Raw genomic sequence first — 18,363 nt, 5'->3', positions numbered from 1 at the left:
ATAGAGGTTCCTTACAAAGTCAAAAAGCCTTAATGCAATAAATACATTTATTGGTTCTTTAATGCAATTAAAACCTAAAACAGGTTGGTGCCGACACTAACACAGGAGGAAGATTAATTCAATAAATAATTTCAGGGGCGATGACTGTTTTTGAAAGTTTATGAATCAAAGTATGAAACTAAATACAAGTACAAACAGTATGTAAATATAATAAGAGGTAAAGAATGTATGGAATACAAGTCAACAATGGAATGAAAATTAGCATAGTTGTAGGGAATCTGGTGCTTGGAAACAATACCACTTTACTAAACATACCAAATTGAAAGTTCCTTGTAGTAACTTAAAGTAACAAAAGTACAGTAAAATCAGTCGATGTCAACAGTCTCTTGGGTGAAAGCCCTGCATTTGTTTGACTGATTCCTCACCATGACCAGATCTATCAGATCTATTTACTGAAGTTCCTGAGATGCAAAAGCTCTGAAACAGCTTGTACCTTGGACCTTTGAATTTTGGTTATTTAGTCACACCTTAAATTATACAGTGTCAGGAATCTTTTAAGGTTGCATGCTGTATTAATTCTTGGTCCAAACGTTTTTATGCAAAATAAGCACATAAAACCAAATAGCATGACTGATACATTCAGAATGATTCACTGCATTGGTTACCACAAATAGACAATTGTATACACACACAACCATGTATCAACATTTATATAAGTTGTGAAATACTTAGAACCTAAACAGCCATGACAGAAATTCCGTCACAACTGTCCAGAAGACTTATTTGAGTATATATGAGATTAATATTTTTATATCATAACTTTTTAGCATTCATAGCAACAGCATATTTATTGTGGATAGACAACAGGTCTGTGGGGTTCCACTGCTCAAAACAGTTGCCGTAAAGGGCGAAAAAAGCCAAAGTTGTTCAACTTCCATCATTGATGAGCATCAAAAAGCTGACACCGGCACGAGACATTGGGTTCATTGTAACAATGCTCAATTCCTCAGCATGAGATCACCACTGTTTAACTAGGGTTCTCACTTTGCTGGTTGGAGCTCAGATCAGACTCCATCTCCACAGCACCTCCAGCTCTTCGTCCAGACAGGCGATTCACAGAGCTGGGTGAGGCGATGATTATTTGGCGACCACGGCAGCACGCCACCACGTCAGCAATGTCGGCCCGGAAAGATGGCGTGTAGAAACTGTAGATGACCGGGTCACAGCATGTGTTTAGGTTGCCAAAGACAAACAGTATGTGGTGCACATACTCAGGTGTGTGCTGGATAATAGCTGGTTGGAACCAGTACCAGATCCCCAAGAGGTAGTAGGGAGTCCAACAGATGACGAAGGAGCTAACAATCACAATGGTCATCTTTAGGGTCTTAATCCGGGCTTTGGGTATCATGTCTGTTCCACTGCGTCTCAGGCAGTGCTCACCATCTGCACAAACAAAAATGTGGGCAAAAAATTAGAAAGCATACAATCCATAAATGTAAGCAAATAAGCAATCACCACCTTATCATCTTCATGTTGAGATGGGTTTATCTTCGTTAGGGGTTGACAGGGATGCATTGAATTATGATTTACATGTGGTACTCCCTTGTTATTGGCTCATGCCTTCATCATTTCAAGTCTTGATTGTAAAAAGAAATGTTTTTAAGTAAATCTTGTAAAGCTAAAATCATACAAACACTAAACCGGTCGTTTATCTTGGCCAGGGACTATTCTGCAACTGAGAGATGCTGAATTGCATGGCAGGGCATTTTTATCATGACTGGCAAAAAAAAAAGCCATTACATATTTCACACAACATATAGTATAGACCATCTCATTGCTTGAGGTCCACACTTCAAGCAACGGGAATCAAACAATACGTCCCACTTCTATTGACTGACATTTGAATCTGTGGCTACAACTGATTATCAGTTGTATACAAATATCCTTACTCAGCCTGACTTTCATTGATCAGAAAAGAGGACATTCATTCAATAATAACTAATAATAGATAAATAAAGTCTATGAACACAAAAAGTGAGTACAACAAGCAATAATAAGATATTTAAATTAAACAGCCTGACTTCTTTCATAATTAACAGCAAAATAAAGTATCACTAAAACAGCCAACATAGAGATGTAAAAACAATATAAACTCCACAAACATACATATATTGTGCTTGCTGGGTGGTGCATTATATCAAGTTTAATATAGCCTCCTTTTTGTATCTATGCTGAAATACAATGATGCTGACCTTATCAAAATAACCCATAATGATGTCATCCTCAATTATATTCCATTATTGTGTGTGTACAGTTCATAAACTGCTTGGCCTGGCTCATAATGTAAAGAGTGTCAAGTCTCTGAATATTGAGCTACTGTGTCCTTGGTAACGACACAGTAGCTCCATGAGACTAAATGTAATTAGTTTCTTTCACAGTTTGAGCTCCAGGTGTTTTTTGAGTGTCACACACCTTTTCTCTTGTGCATTTGCCCATTGATCTTGGTGAGGATGCGGGTGTAGCAGAAAGTCATGACAAGTAGGGGGAAAACATACAGTGTCACAAAGTGAAACATGTTGTATGCCGTCTTCTGCCACAGATACCGGAAACTTCCATGGGTGACACATTGAGTGAAGTCCACTCCATCAGCTTTAATGGTCCGAAAGATGAACAGCTAAAGACAAAGAGAGTGTGAGATGAGGCAGGAATTTCTGTCACAAAACAAATAAATTGGACTTAGTTTTCATTAAACAAAATAGTAAATGGACCTGTACTTGTATCGCGCTTTTCTAATCTTTCGATCACTCAAAGCACTTTAACACTTCATCATTCACACCCATTCATACACTGATGGGAGGAGCCAGCTGCCTATCAACCAGGGGCGGATTGGCCATAGGGAGTACCGGGAGTTTTCACGGTGGGCCAGTCAGTAATGGGCCGGCACAGTAGTGGCAGATTTTTTTTTGTTGCATGTAAAGACGCATTGTCAAGCGAGTAAAATGACACGGTAGACGCGACGCGAATATTCGCGCCGCGTTCGGTGTGACTACAGCGGCCCTATGTGGCCCGGTAGTCGCAACTGACGCTGCTAAGAGCAGAAATATAATAAACATGTTTGCTGCTGCGGGCGGCGGTGGCGTAGCCTCCGGCTCCGGGGCTTTGGCTGCGGCGGGTCCTAGGAGGAGGTGTCGTCGGACAGTGAAAGTGAGGCTCCCGCTGCCACGGTGGTACAGGATGGGGAGGAGGAGATAGGTACAGCTACGGCAGCAATCACTTGACTGTTCTAGAGCCTGGTTTAAAAGGTGTTGAAGCTGAAGTGTGTTAACTATGACTGTGTCAGCATGATGGTGGGACTGCACTGGTTGGTTAGTAACCTTCTGGCGGACGTAGATAATGCTTTGATAACGTTCATTAAATGATTGTTAGTAGCAGTCAACATTGTGTACATAATAGTGACTTAAAAAAAGCCACTCAAGCAAAAGCTATATTCAACAGTGTGTAGAAGAGTGTGGGTGCGATAAGAACTTAGCCTTGGTACATGGTGCGCCCGCTCCAACATATCCCATGTAAAGATCTAAACTAACAATACATGTATCCTGCTAATAGGATACTTACTTTTCCATGTTACTATTACAACAATATCTTTATATCACCACTCTAACCACTGTTGTATGAAAAACACTGGTTTTGCCCCTTCGCTTTTTATTATCTTTTTGGATCTATTTGTTTGAGCACCTACTGGAGGATGCTTGCTTGCCCTTATACTGGATGAGCTTGTTGCTAATCAGTCAAATGTAACTCAAGGAGGGTGATCCGTCGCCGACAACGTGTGTGGCGATAAAAGCACAACACAATATCACAAAATTGGATTTCCGGTCACATGACAGACACCTGGATTAGAAAAACTGCAAGCATTTAATTGTTTCAATACTTTCATCAGTAGGCCATAGGCTCAATCGTTGCTGTGTTACTTCATTAGCAATAGACAGTGACCTAACATACATTTGTTAGAATGAAAGTCTTTGAAGGTTCTCTTATATTGTCACACAGTTATTGCGATTAAAACAACACTTATCCCAACAATGCAGCTGAACTGAAGATGCTCTAGTTTAATCATGTTCAAAATATGTACAATGGAATTAAATCCTCCAGAACTGACATTATAGGAGTGTGTCTATCAAGCTGGTCCTGTACATGGTGTAAAATAACCTGCCTCACAACCATTGTATGCTGGGATTGAGTCCTGTCCCTAACAGCCTTAACAAATAAGCAAACAGAATTTAATAATCTGCCCAGATTACTAGTTTCTGAATTCACTCAGAATTCATTCGGAAATTTCACTTGGAGGACCCTGGTGGATTATTTATTGGTCATTGATCTACACACCTTGGAAATTGGCAAGATGTGTTCTGGTTGCCACTTTAAAAATAGTTGTTTAGGAGTCTGATGAACGTTGGTTACATTTAACTATATTCCATTAAGTATATGTTTAAAGCCAGACTAATTGTTAGTTAACATTTCAAAATGATGAAATCTGTTTAAGTGTCTCCAATCTGTTGTACTGTTATTACCTCATCAAGAATTCAATCTCGTGTGCATCATGTGTGCATAGATCACCGACAGGTGAGAAATTGAACCTACTGTACCTGTGGAGATGCCAGCAGCAGGCTCAGGGTCCAGGCCACCAGCAGCATGCGTCTGTTCCTGAGCCCAGCATCGAGAGAATCCAGAGGATGAAGGATGGCCCAATAGCGGTCCAGACTTACTACCACTAGTATGAATGCTGCAGAGTGCATAGCAAAGAGCTTGAGGAAACACAAAAGTTTACACATGATATCTCCAGCATACCACTGGACTGTAATATTCCAAATGGCATCCAGTGGCATCACCACAAAGGTCATCACCAGATCAGCTGATGCCAAACTTGCAATGAGCGGGCGCAGGTGTGCTGCCAGACGATAACCCCGCCCCCAGCACACACTGATCAGAACCGAGAGGTTACTGCCAGCGGCAAAGACAAACAGAACCAGGGTGGCTGCAACACGGCAGCGGGCAGCCACTGTAAAGGATGGAGCCTCCCAAGGTCTCAGGGAGGGCGGAGCAGATGAGTTCAACAGGGAGATGGCTGATGTGGAAACCCACAAAGACAGGTTGCCTGTCATCCTGTGACGGAGGGAGAAAAAAAAAACACTTTTACACTGACCCAAAGAAAACATAATGTTGATTCAAATCACCTCCTCAAATGCTCTGTTTCAATTTGTATGTCTGTATTATGGCACAAACCAGTGATCTTAGGAAATGACATGTCAACATAACACATGCTAACAGTCTTAGTGGGACACAGCTTCATCTGCTGAGATGTTGAGTAGACTTCCTGGACTGGATGCTTTTATTTTGTGTGTTGAGTTTGTTGATCTCATAGATTGGATAAGTAGTGGATGTAATCACGGACACCACAAATTGATGTATGTACTACGTGTTTGAAGCCTTGAGTTTGGCATTTTGTCCGTGTCCATTTATTTTTGACGCAGTCATCTTGGTTTTTTGCATAAGTGGGTGGAGCTGAATAAGACATATGCAGGTGACCAAAAGGTTGCAATTAACTTTTATGAACTGAAAACACCTGCGAAAGGGTTAAATTTGTTAGATGAAGACACTCCAGACAACAGCCTAAACTATCCTCCGTTTTATCGTCTGTTTGATTCTAAGTGGAGTGTAAGTTACGAAATGAACATCACGCTGTATGAAGAAGACTTGAAACTAGAGATTAAAAAAATTGAGAACTCATGTTTACAATGAGGTAAATTGAGTTAAATCATGAGAGAATAGAGTTCCATACAATCAAACTTCTTTCTGCAACCAGAGAAGTAGGTCTTTAACCCGGCTAAGAGCGCAAGTTCAAGACACTTTGTCATTGACTTGCCTTTAATCTTGCAGTTTAATACAGTTTAATACCTTGTAATTCAATTCATGCAGACTCATGGTCATTTTTTTTTTTTTACGTTTCAAGGTTTCGATATCAAAGAAATACATTATGTACTTTGCAAATAGCTCTATAAATGTCCATAATATATTACAATTGGCACTACAGGTACTTTTCAGAGGTATGCTAATTGCACTTCTCTGTATTGTTACAGCTGAGCGGTAACATCACATTAACTTTTCAAATAATCTCTGATAAAAAAAACTAACTATAGGCCAATAAGCCTGACTACAAAAAACAGTGACTACAAAATACTCACGAAGGTACAAACATATTTAACAACTTTTGTTTAAGTAAATATGGATGCATTGTTCTATTGTGGTATGAATGATATATGGTGAATTGAAAAGTAGCAGCATCTCAGTGTATGTGTAAATTGAATATACCTTGATGAGGAGCTATAAAAAGTCAATACAATATGTTATCCAACTTCTGTCTACATCTATCCAGATTTACTACAGAAAGTTTTGAATTTCTCTCCCAGTGTTTACATTCACAAAGACTTGGATCGTTTTATGTCTAGACTTTTGATTTGTCTAGACTCTTCAATTGGAGTGTCAAACTCAGCTTCCTATTCAAATCTGATTGATGTACTTTTGACATCAATAAAAGTGTTGTACTAATATTATGTACTGTTAGAATGTACTAATAAGCAAATGATTAGAATAATCAGAAAACTAGTTTCCAGTTAGCCAGCATAATGCCTTCAATATAGTCCGCATGACGGGAGCCCTCTGCTGGTGGACCCCTTCATCTCTTACAGTGTTGCTGCAGCAAACAGCTCACTCTTCTTTAACGTCCAAGTAGCGTTCACATCCTGGCATGATAAAGATGTTAAATATACCCAAACATAACTCTTCAGTTCTCTGTAGTAAGACGGTCTGAGTGGAGGCATTCTCCTCTGTCTGACACTTCTCTCAGCTCCATATGTTAGATTGCATTATATCGGCACATCGGGGGAAACGCGCTCTCATCCCCCCCCCACCGGCCCGCAGTCACTGATCCTGACTTAAACACAATAAACCATATCTATTAGCACACCAAGATACATGTGTAATGTTCTCACCTGGAGAGGAACCCTGCAGTCTGGTGGTCAGATGAAAAGAGGAGCAGAGCGGAGCTGTCCAACGTGCTGATGCATCACTTTGCCCGCATGCTCTTTGAGTCTTTGTCCTCCGGCGGTTCAGCCGGCACACTTTCTATATCTGATAAATCAACGATTAACCAAATCAGTGGGATTTGTTTTTATCGCATACAGCTCACGCCATCAGCCCGCGTGCGCACTCACAGGACACACACGCACTCTCTCTCTCTCTCTCTCTCTCTCTCTCTCTCTCTCTCTCTCTCTCTCTCTCTCTCTCTCTCTCTCTCTCTCTCTCTCTCTCTCTTTCTCTCTTTCTCTCTTTGTCTTATACAGTGAACATTTTAAACCGTGTGAAGAAGGAGCCACCAGACTCAATACCAATTGGCTGATTAAGGCGCGTGACGTGCGGGGTGTTCAGAGGTAGCCACCTATGTGACAAAGTCAAACCGGGGAATTTCCATTACATTATGGCCTCTCTTTGCAGAGATACATTTTTGATTCAAATACAGTTTTCGCGGTGTCTGTCTGCAGTTCCTTACCTCCCTGCTTTCATTGACCTGAGTTGCTGTCTTTCACAGAACGCAGACTCCTTGTTTCTAAGCATGCATGCTTAACTGTCTATATTAATGTCTTAATGTCTTAGCACGTATTAATATTTGGTACAATACAAATTAGTACTCTAAGTTGAGTAATAGTAAAACGTGTCACAACCATTAGCATGCACATATTTGTTAAATGTTAACTGGATTTTATAAATTCCATTCCATGTTTTAGGTGATGCCTTACCTGCGGGTCAAACTTAGGCTGCTGCATTATTTGATATGGGTTGAGTAACCTGATTTCATGCATGCCTTCATTAATGTGTTCAACTGTAGAAACTGTGTTACAGGAGGACATTCACATTTCGTCATTCCTTAGGCACATCAGTAAAGTGCGTGGGTTCAGCATCTGTGATGGTCCTATCTCTCTGCCTCAATATTGAGGAAATAGCTGCAGAGAGGTACATTGCTATGAATGGGTTAAATGCAGAGCCCAAATGTCATTTATTTATGTAAAAATATTGAAATGGCATTTATTTATACATGATTTAGATATGCACTAATGGTTAGGGCCTATGTTAACATGTGCTTTATACACGTGTTTTATTACCACAATTAATGGTTAATTTAGGTAGTTACTAGTCATTAGTGAAGTATTAGTTAAGGATGTTCGGTGACTTCATCTAAAGTGAGTGCCATCTATGCTTTAAAAAGTATTTGTAAATGACATTGAAAGGCCAGCAATGCCTCAAATCCAACACAAGTCTCAGTTATCTTCTCAACTCTTTTTTGGTTTTCAAGAGGATTATTTATAAAATAATATTTGAGAGTTAGAGGTGTGAATAAATTTCTCTATGTGGAAGATGTATGTATGTATAAAATAAGATAATACTTTATTAGTCCCTCTGTGGGGAAATTACAGGATTACAGTAGCATTGCTCACAAGTAATAAGTAATAAGATAAAAGAAACAATATAACTAAAATTTAAAAAATAATAATAAAAAAATAGCAGTAACAAAGAAGAATATTAAATTTACAGATGGAATAAACATATACAGATGAATCAGATATATAAAAAATATACAGATGGAATAAAAAATATACAGATGGAATAAAAATATACAGATCGAAAAAAAATTGTATTTACAAATGGATTAGAAAATTGTACAAAGTACTGAAAAAAAATACGAGAGTGTATATTGCATGGAAAGTGATCATGTGCTCGCAAAATGTTCGGCGTACTCAGAGTGGTTTTGTGGCCTACTGGGGGCTCAGCAGGTTGTGCAGCCTTATTCCTTACAAAACAAAAATTAATCACTAAAAAAAAACAACCAACGTAAGAACTTGTTCCTCTTCAGGCGAGTGCTAAAACCGTTTTCTTTTACATTCCGTATTACCTTTACAAAGTTATTTTGTAGCCGTTGAACGGCGCACTCTGACTTCTGGTTTAACCGTAATTCTCGCCTTCAAAATAAAAACACCTCCCAACAAAACATGAAATCAAATACATTTTGCTTATGGCAGATCAAAACATGCAACAAAAAACAACTAAATTGATTACCAAACAGTTTCTAACTAAAGCACACATTGAGTTACTTACATATAAGCTTTTTTTGCCTCCACCTTTCAGTCCACCTTTCAGTCCAACCTTTTTTTTTAATATTATATAGTATAGTATAATAATGTATTGTATTATAAATGATTGACTAAATAAAACAAACAAACAAACAAACAGTGAAGTGAGTAAGGGAGTTTATTGAAATATGATTGGAAAGTAAATCTTTAGTAAAATGTTAAAATGTTGATTATTGTTTCACTAACTTAGAATGAGCTTTTCAACATGTACATATGGGGTGAGTCCTCAAGTAAGAGCCGATGGCCATGTTCAGATTCGGAATCAGATTCAAGACTCAAGATTCAAGATATTTTTTATGTCACATGCACATGTAACTAAGTTACTTCGTACAATAAGAAACTTATTTTGCTGAGTCCTACTAACAAATAGAATTACAGCAAAAGGTTTAAAAAAAAAGAAGGCACAAAATATAGTAACAGTATTGCACAAAAATAAGGGACAAAAATGTGATGACAGTATTGCACAGTGCACTATGCATTGCTACAAATGTACAAGTATGACCGTGACAAGTATGACCGTGCTGAAGTCACAGCAGCAGCCGTTCACAGTTCAGTGATGTGTGTGTGAGCTGTTCACTAGCCTGATGGCCTGCGGGTAAAAACTGTTTGTCTGTCTTGTTGTTCTAGACTTCAGACTCCTTCCTTATGGCTGGAGCGACAAGAATCTGTTCAGGGGGTGTGTTTTGTCCTTGATGATGCGGTGTGCTCTCCTGGTTACTCTGCTGGAGTAAATATCTTTAAGAGAGGGGAAGGCTGCTCCTGAGATGAACTGTGCAGTTTGCATTACACGCTGGAGTGCTTTCCTGCTCTGGGCAGTGCAGTTTCTATATCATACTGTGATTGAGCTAGTAATAACGCTCTGTGCATCTGTAGAAGTTGCTGAGAATCTTGGGTGGCATGCCAAATTTCCTCAGCCTTCTTAGGAAATACAGTCGCTGCCCTGCCTTTTTGATGTTCTGAAGTTGTGAGACCAGGTGAGGTCCTCGCATATCCACTATGTTACGTGGTGTATGCTGCACCTCTTGGGTTGATAATGATCTCCTTGGTCTTGTATGCGTTCAGGGAGAGATTATTATCCTGACACCAGGCCACAAGTTCCTCCGGCCACAAGAGGAACATGTGGCCTGAAGTTTCTTCAGGCCACAAGTTCTCATCTGGCCACTGTCAAGTCCTCTTACGTATGTCGTCTCAGCCCCACCAGTGATCACTCCAATGACCATAGTATCATCCGCAAACTTGATGATGCTGGTGTTTTCCTTGGAGTCTTTTTCTTTTTGATGTGGGTCATGACTATTCTTTTGAAACACTTCATCACTAATGGAGCTTAAGCGATAGTTCAGGAAGGAAGACCCTACACTATGGGTTATTCATATACTGTATCTCAGTTTATTCGTCATTATGTAGCAGCTGATCTGGGGGGCGTCCCCGTGTAAGCAATCAACCAGACGCATCACAGTCTCTAAGCCAATTATATCGTTGCTGTCAAACTTTAAATGTGTGCTCTGCTCTGCTGCTGTCAGTTGTCATTCTCAGCAAACAAAGGCGACCCTCCTCCACCCCAGTCACCACCAGGCAGCAGTCAGTTATAATCCTCATTCATCACTGGAGGACAGCAACTCTCTTCTTCACCACCACCACCGGTGTCCGGACTCCAGGGGGATTCTGCTGAGTCAGAACTCAGAGTCGCTGCCCTTGTTCATCCTGGTTCACGATAGAGTCCGATAGCCAAAAAAGACTCTGCACTATTCATTGTTATATCAAACATAATAAATGCATTGCTTAATTTGGAACAAGTCTTTCCTGATTGAATTGGGGTGAGTGCCACGGGGCGATAGTCATTCAGGCAGGTCACAGGATTTTTCTTCGGAAGGGGCACAATGGTGGTGGACTTAAAGCAGGTGGACACACAAGCTTACTTGTGACAGGTTGTAAATGTCAGCAAGCACATCAGCTAGCTTTGATGAGCAGACCCTGAGGGCATGCCCAGAGATGTTATCTGGGCCAGCTGCCTTCCGTGGATTTATTCTCCTCAGAACCGTACGCACCTCTGTTGTTGTCACGGTGATTAGTGAGTCCTGTGTACGCTTCATCGTCAAGAGGCCTCCCTGTGGGTTGGTGTTGAGGGCCTGGAAGTGGGCATACAACTTATTTAGCTCATCTGGCAGGTGAGGTTTGGCTGGTTGTGACCCCCCTGCTCACCTGCTGGTAGCCTGTGATGTGTTGCAGGCCCTGCCACATGCATCGGGAATCTGCGGTGAAGTAGAATCCCTCCAGCTTCAGTGTGTTTTGTCCCTTGGCTCCTCTGATGGATCCACACAGGTCGTATCTGGCCTTCTTGTAGTCTTCAGCGTTGCCTGGGGCAAATGCAGTGGACCGGGCATTTATGGCCCGAACTTGAAACATTACATTTACAATAGAATAAAGAAGACTCTAAAATAAAAAAAAAATGAAGTGAACAGACAAAGAGTACTTTAAACAAGTGTAATGTTGGTTTAGTTTGGTTTAGTTAGTTTTCAAAGTGTAATGTGAAAGTGTATTTAAATATGAAGTATTCTGGAATGTGCAGGGGCGTGACCGGTAGGAAATTGTCCTGGGGATGAATGAATCAGTCAGTGGGGGACCTGAGCAGATGATGGACATTATTACAGTCCTCCAGAACAGACAAGCCAAACACTGACTCTAGATAGGGCCATTTACATTTTTTCATCAGCACACCGGAGAAGTTTCAAGTGGTTGTTATCTGCAAACTCACCTCAAACAGTGTCACTTCAATTGCTGCAAAAACCAGACCTTTATGCGTCCCGAAAGTTGCAGCAAACTAAACTAAATCTTTTTTATTCTACATATTTCTCTAATTTGTCTAGGAGCTGGAGTGGACAGTAACATTTACATGGAGGTTCTGCTTTATTACTTATCATTGTCAGTATAAATCAAAATCTACTCTAGAAGCCACAGCTTATTCTTTAACAAGCACAATGCAGATGCCCACAGTTACACTAACAGTACAACAGTTTACAGCATCCCAAGTAATGGACAAGTGATTATGCACCCTTCACTAAATCTAATGTCATTTCAAATTTTAAACAGAGTAACACTACATTTACAGTATCGTAAATACTTGTATTATATTAATGCGTTAAAGTCTGTGATTGAACAAGTTGAAAAAGCTGTTTTTATCTTGACCCTCAACCCTGTGTGTATGTAAACATTGGCACTCCTGTCACAGTGTTTACAAATTACAACCCACTAACATTTTAACAATCGCTAGAAAATCCAAACCAATGTCTGATGAGGTTGGTTTTTATTCTGGAGTAGTGATTCCCAACTCAGTGTTTTTGCCCAACCAACTTGTGAAACCATCTAAAATACTGAGATTGACCAATCAGGTAGTCCAAAGTCCAGGACATCAGGGGCGTATCTACCTGCATAACCATGACCTTGCGCCCCTGTAAGACAGGCTGAAAGGTGTTGAACACACTGGAGAAGTAAAACAAAAAAACATGTCATGTGAAAAGCTTGGTGTCATTACAATAGCAGTGGTAGAAGAAGCTGTGAGTGTAAGACGGCACCAACATTCTTGTGTGGAGGTGGAGGAGAAGATGTCCCAGGATAAAAGCCTTGTGGATCTCCTGTTGTCCTGCCTGTTATTGGTTCAAACAATGATCCCTTCCACATCACCAAAACCATTTTCTTATGTAAATTCTGCACAATGTCGGGGGAATCATAGACACGTATGATACATATGTATTGTGTTTGTGATGTGATTATAATAAGTCTCTTGCCTTTCCTTGATTTAATCTGAGTTGAATAACAGTGCTCTATTAGACAATTGCTGAATGTAATATATACTATACCATACCTGGCATAATGATGGGTTGAAAGCAAATGAAAAAGGGTAGTCTAAGGCCCTGATCCGACAGAGCATATTTAAGTAGACCGAGGTGGCGTTTCATTATTGTTTTCAATGAGAGTGAAGCATTTTTGTCAGCTGCTTTTGCATTGTTGAGTGACTCGCATTTTTTACAGTTCATCTGCCTCACATTTTAGAATCAGCGCCCTGAGCCAATCAAGTTGAGAAAAATTCAACTCAGAGTTGAATAGTGCCCAAACTGCATTAGTGTTTTTTTTCTCATTGTGATGGCTTTTGCGAATACCTGGATCTGAACTTGCTGTATTGTCATCACACAATCTGTTTGAGTTGTTGAACAAGCCCGCTAATTGCTACTCCAATATCTCTGTATTGTTTCTGGGTTGATTCCACACATCTTTATTCATTTGCATGGTGTGGAGGATCTTTTATACTGCCTCAAATATCGAAGCTTCAGCTTTTCATGCGTAAACACTATGTCTCTATCTGGTGGAAGAATAACATTATTACATTCCTTCTTGAGCTTGAGCACAGTGTAGAGTAGTCTACACAAACCAATCGGTTAGAGCAGGGGTGTCCAAAGTCCGGCCCGCGGCCGGATTTCAGACGGCCCGCAGCTTCGATCTTATAATGTATTATTTATGGCCCGCCTGCTCTGTCAGAATAAATAAATCATAAAACGTAAAAGATGTAATTCCTTCTTTCACCACACGGTGGCCTCACCATTCTAATGTCATCTGGCTCTGGATCTGTGCCGCGAACCCTTCTCTAATAATTTCTGCCTAGGCGACAGCAAAAAAAAGAGAAAAGTTGACGGTGAGGGCCGCCGCTTTCAGGAGCGGTGGGAATTACAATACCTCTTCAAGCTAACAGGGAGTGAGCGCACTAAAAAAGTGAAGCAACTCTAAGCTGCCTGGCAGCGAAACAGCGATTCTTCACGAAGGCCAATGAGTCAAATGAAAACATCACCAAAGCTAGCTACGAAGTGGCCATGTTAATTGCTAATCATGGCAACTGGAGGTGCGTTTATTAAAGACTGTCATGAAAATGGTGGAGAAAACTTACCCCGAGAAGAAGCTAGAAATTATGAGTGTTCCTGGAACGCAACACCGTGGCACGGAGAGTTGAGGACATATCGTCAGATATTCAGGATGCTGCCAAATGTACCCAAATGGTCACTTTAAAGATTCCACTGTATCCTCTATAAGTATGCTCTGCTTTACCTTCTTATCGACCTGTGCACATGTAATGCTCAGAAATTGTAATGTAAGGCTTTGGGCTGTAGCTGCATCATTCATTCTAAAAGTGTACAGATTAAAGAAATTATTTTTTTTAATTGATTCTGTGTTCCATCTTTATTTACATGACCCACTTACATAGATAAGAAATACCAAAAATATTGATAGACCTTGACGTTGCAGAGATATCTCTCTTTGTTTTGGTTGTCATTTTCATAATTGAATGTGTTCAACTGATATTATTGAAGATACATAATTAAAACATTTTATAATGTAATACAGGATATAATAGCAACACAATAGATACTGCGGAGCTTTTCTGTAAGTGAAGTTAAAACATGTGAAGCCACCAGAGGGCTCAGTCTCATTATAAGCTGCTAACAACGACATGTAACTTCATTCATTGTCTTCAGCCTGAAACGAAGGTTGATAAATTGCGTATTATTGCATGGTCTGACTGATGAGTATTGTCTACCCGCAGATTACACTCTGGTTGACCAGATTGTTGTCTAACACTGCTTTTAATGCCAAAAACAAGCGGTGGATGATTTTTGATCCTCGTGTACCAAGAACATGCACAGAAATATTCGACCATGTAGCAGTAACTTATTTGCAGATATCTGCTTCATGGCAGAAGAGCAAATGGATCTCCCTGTAGCTGCCCTACAGTAGGCGTTTTTTAAAAAAGAAAAAAGAATGGCCTATGTCAAGTAGCTAAAAAATCATGTCAGTGTCAATATGCTAAGTAGGTCAGCTGCTCCACCGACATGGTACCAACGGCTCTCTATTGTCTCTTCACAAGTGGTAACATCTACGTACATACAAACCAAAATTGGAAATTCGCCATCCGTTTGCATCATTGACATCTCGAGACAAAGGTGTCTGTTAATGAGCGGCTACAACAGCTAAGATAATGACAATGGAGTTACACGTCCCACATTGAGAACGTCGGCCTGGTCCATCGCAAGTCCAGTTTTGTGGTGACACAGACCAGGACGGAACTGGGTGAAAGTAGGACAACGCATGTCCTCCATCTGCAATAACTTGTGTACAGCTGATCACTCTCACACCCCTCTCCTATGGATGGCAATGTTTCTGAACCGTGGCACATCTCCAGTGCCGGGCTAGTTCTCTTTGTCAGGACATTTGGCAGACAGTAGTCTTCAGACAAACAATGTGGAGTGCAATCGTTTTGATTGGAGTAAAGACGTTTCCTATCAGACATCCGCACTGCTGTTTAAAATGTGTCAGCCCTGTCTAAGGTCTTTGTCATGCACATGTATGCGTGCATAGGAACCCGTCAGGAACCCTGTATAAAAAGGAATTAGGTTATAAAATATAGCAACCATCTTTCTCTTGGTCGTTGACTCCAGTCAATGAAATCGGGTTTAACCTACACCCAAGTATACATGTGGAAAGTTTATAAAGACCCGGTTACGTTCGTGAATGTAAACGAACACATTGCTTCTTTAGCCTCATTCCAGATAACATGGCTTTCCATCCAGACCCAGACAACAACACTACTACAAACCAATCGCATCTCTCTCTTTCTCCACCGCGGAAATAAATGACCAATCCGCTGGCTCAGTGCTTCAGCGAAAAGTGCCAGAGCACCAATCAGCTGCCTGTCTGGATTCACTTGGGGAAACGAGCAGCCATTCAGCTGTCTGTCTAGCCGTCACGGAGTGTCTGTCTGACCAATGAGCGCTATGTCTGGCTGTACCGAGGGGGTGATCGTCTGCTGAGGCCCAATCAGCGGCTCAGTGCTGCCTACCGGTGCCGGGGACTGGTGGTGAGGAGCCGCTGCAGCGCGTCAGGACCGGACCGTGAACCCGGAGACGGTACACACTGAGGCGAAAAGGAGACACAGGTGAGTCCGAGGATGTGTGCGAGGCCTGACTCCGGCGGAAGATGTTTTGAAATGGCAGCGGCGGGATTCATGTCGCGGCAGGACGGCGAGTTGTTGTGTCGTTTCCCTGCCGGTGGATATGCTGATAGACAATAGAGCGGCTTTGCTTAGCTATTTATTGATGCGAGCTGACATGTTGGCGACCAGTAGCCGTCGCCTCGAACTGTTAATCACATTTAAATGTCTGGAGTCGCATCAGAAACGATGTTGCACATCGAAATCCTATCCGAATGTTTGTGTTTTGATGATAACCGAATTGGTAACGGATAAATTGGGATTGCATTGTGACGGAAACGTTGTGCGGAATGCCTCTAATCCATTTCATTGTTTGATCCAGAGTCTCTAGGGGTTAACAGACTGGAGAAAGAGACAAGGTCTTCCACATACTTGTTAACGGTCTGTTAAAGGGCACCGGGATTAGACCACACGTTAAAACGCTTTTATTAAAGCGAAACGGTAGGAAGTGGCGGATTAAACCGCGCGAGGAGGAGGCCGGGGTCGCTGATGGCTCTCAGCAATTAGGTAGAAAAATTCGAAATGCATCAGCCATTTACTCAACTGGCTCCATATGCACCTAAATGGCTGCCTGGCGCCTGACAGCAGAAACAACGTTTTACTGTAAGGGCCAGGATTTATTCCGGCCGAGCTGCTGGTTGTTTCTTGAGCAGCGGATTAACGGAGGTACATGTCTAGATGACGTTAGAGACCAAACGGGAAAATCAATATTTAATGTGTGCTGCCTATTATTCTGCAGTATACAGGATCTATCGTGTCTGTCCTCTGCTGCTACACTGCTCCTCACGATGTACATGAGTCACATGCAGATGGAGTCCCACAGACTGTTGGCCCGTTTTTGTGATGGTGGTGAGTAGTCCCGGACTACATTCGACTAAACAGTCTTTACCATTGAGAGCGGTTACATGGGTGAAGAGAAAAAGTGTACGGTCGAATGATGGTCATTCCTCCACGACACAATGTTAGAAGGGATGTGCACAATTCTGGTCAGTTGAAGTTCCAGTTAAGATATAGTGTGGTTGAGTCATTTACAATAGCTGTGGGGAATGAGAGATATTGTAGTCCCAGGAACACTGTGTTGAATTAAAAAGTTGACCGACAGCAGGAATGTGGTAGTCATTGCTTTAATGCTTCTTGCCAGAAAACCTGCACACCTTTCACTTTTCACAGCAGTGTATCACTTTCTACCAGCTGGTTGTTCCGGGTCGTGTCTCCTTTTGTAGGTGAGCATTATTTGTATAACACCTTTCCACACCAAGGCAATTCCAAGTGCTTTACATCAGATACTTTGAATTAGGGCATTGTGCTCACTTTACAAATCTTCATCTGAGTGTCGAAGTAAAGTATCCCCACAGCCTTTGGTTCTGTATAAAAGTTGGCAGACCTTGATACACTCAGCCCTCCACTCACATTGTGGAAGTGGGTCTGTATGAATGAAAGGTCCCTGCTGCTGAAGAGTGTGAATGAACTGTAGTATTCTCAATGATGGAGTCTTTCCTCTTCCTATTTTCAGCTCAGAGTCCCATGGCAGCCCCAGTAGCATACCGATAAACTGCCATTCTGTGAGGACAGGTTTTTACACTATCTCAAGATTATTGTGGCGTAACCTTTTATGAATATGTTGCGCATTTAGCATTTGACGCTTTTAATCATTTAGCTTGTCCTTATTGAAACAGTGGTGATTATGATGGATTTAGTTTAGTTTTTGATTTCTATGGTGTAGAGCTCTACCACGTTCCAAATATTGATAATTAGGATGATGATAAATAAAGTCATATATTTATTAAAGAAAATAAACGCATCAAACACGAACAAACACTTCATCAGGAATCCTTCAATCTTTTTATGAAAGAATACCTAAAGATCTGTGCTCAAGAGGACATTTGACCAATGAAACAAACATTTTAGTGTTGGACAAAATAGGTAATGAGACACTGTTTCATAATTAATATTGTAATCTGTACTGCAATTTTTTTTCCAGTGAAATCAGCTAATGTCATTTTGAATATCAGACTTGGAAGGTGTTAAATTAGCTGAATATCAATTTTAATGACTAAACAACCAACAATGGCAGTTAAAAGTAGTTCAGAC

General features: G+C 41.0%; 2 protein-coding genes across 2 annotated transcripts in view; one reads left to right on the top strand and one right to left on the bottom strand.

Moving 5' to 3' along the window:
- LOC137784807 (gonadotropin-releasing hormone II receptor-like) lies at positions 1-7,256 on the bottom strand. Its single transcript, XM_068575747.1, is given in 5 exon segments — positions 1-1,443; positions 2,473-2,674; positions 4,647-5,163; positions 7,050-7,079; positions 7,081-7,256. Coding segments are annotated over 5 exon segments (1,209 nt in total). The 5' UTR covers positions 7,125-7,256; the 3' UTR covers positions 1-1,027.
- An 8,823-nt stretch (positions 7,257-16,079) lies between these two features.
- The window catches only part of gatad2b (GATA zinc finger domain containing 2B), a 49,555-nt gene continuing 47,271 nt past the window's right edge, over positions 16,080-18,363 (top strand). Inside the window, exon 1 of the mRNA XM_068575292.1 lies at positions 16,080-16,218. The gene's annotated coding sequence lies outside the window, so the exon portion shown is untranslated. The remainder of the gene's footprint in view (positions 16,219-18,363) is intronic.

This window comes from Clinocottus analis, unplaced genomic scaffold (genome assembly GCF_023055335.1).
Source record: "Clinocottus analis isolate CAN_PGR_092001 unplaced genomic scaffold, fCliAna1.0.p SCAF_14, whole genome shotgun sequence".
In the NCBI taxonomy this organism is placed as follows: domain Eukaryota; kingdom Metazoa; phylum Chordata; class Actinopteri; order Perciformes; family Cottidae; genus Clinocottus; species Clinocottus analis.
The sequence above is the reverse complement of the archived record's forward strand: the minus strand, read 5'-3'. Positions and strand labels throughout refer to the sequence as shown.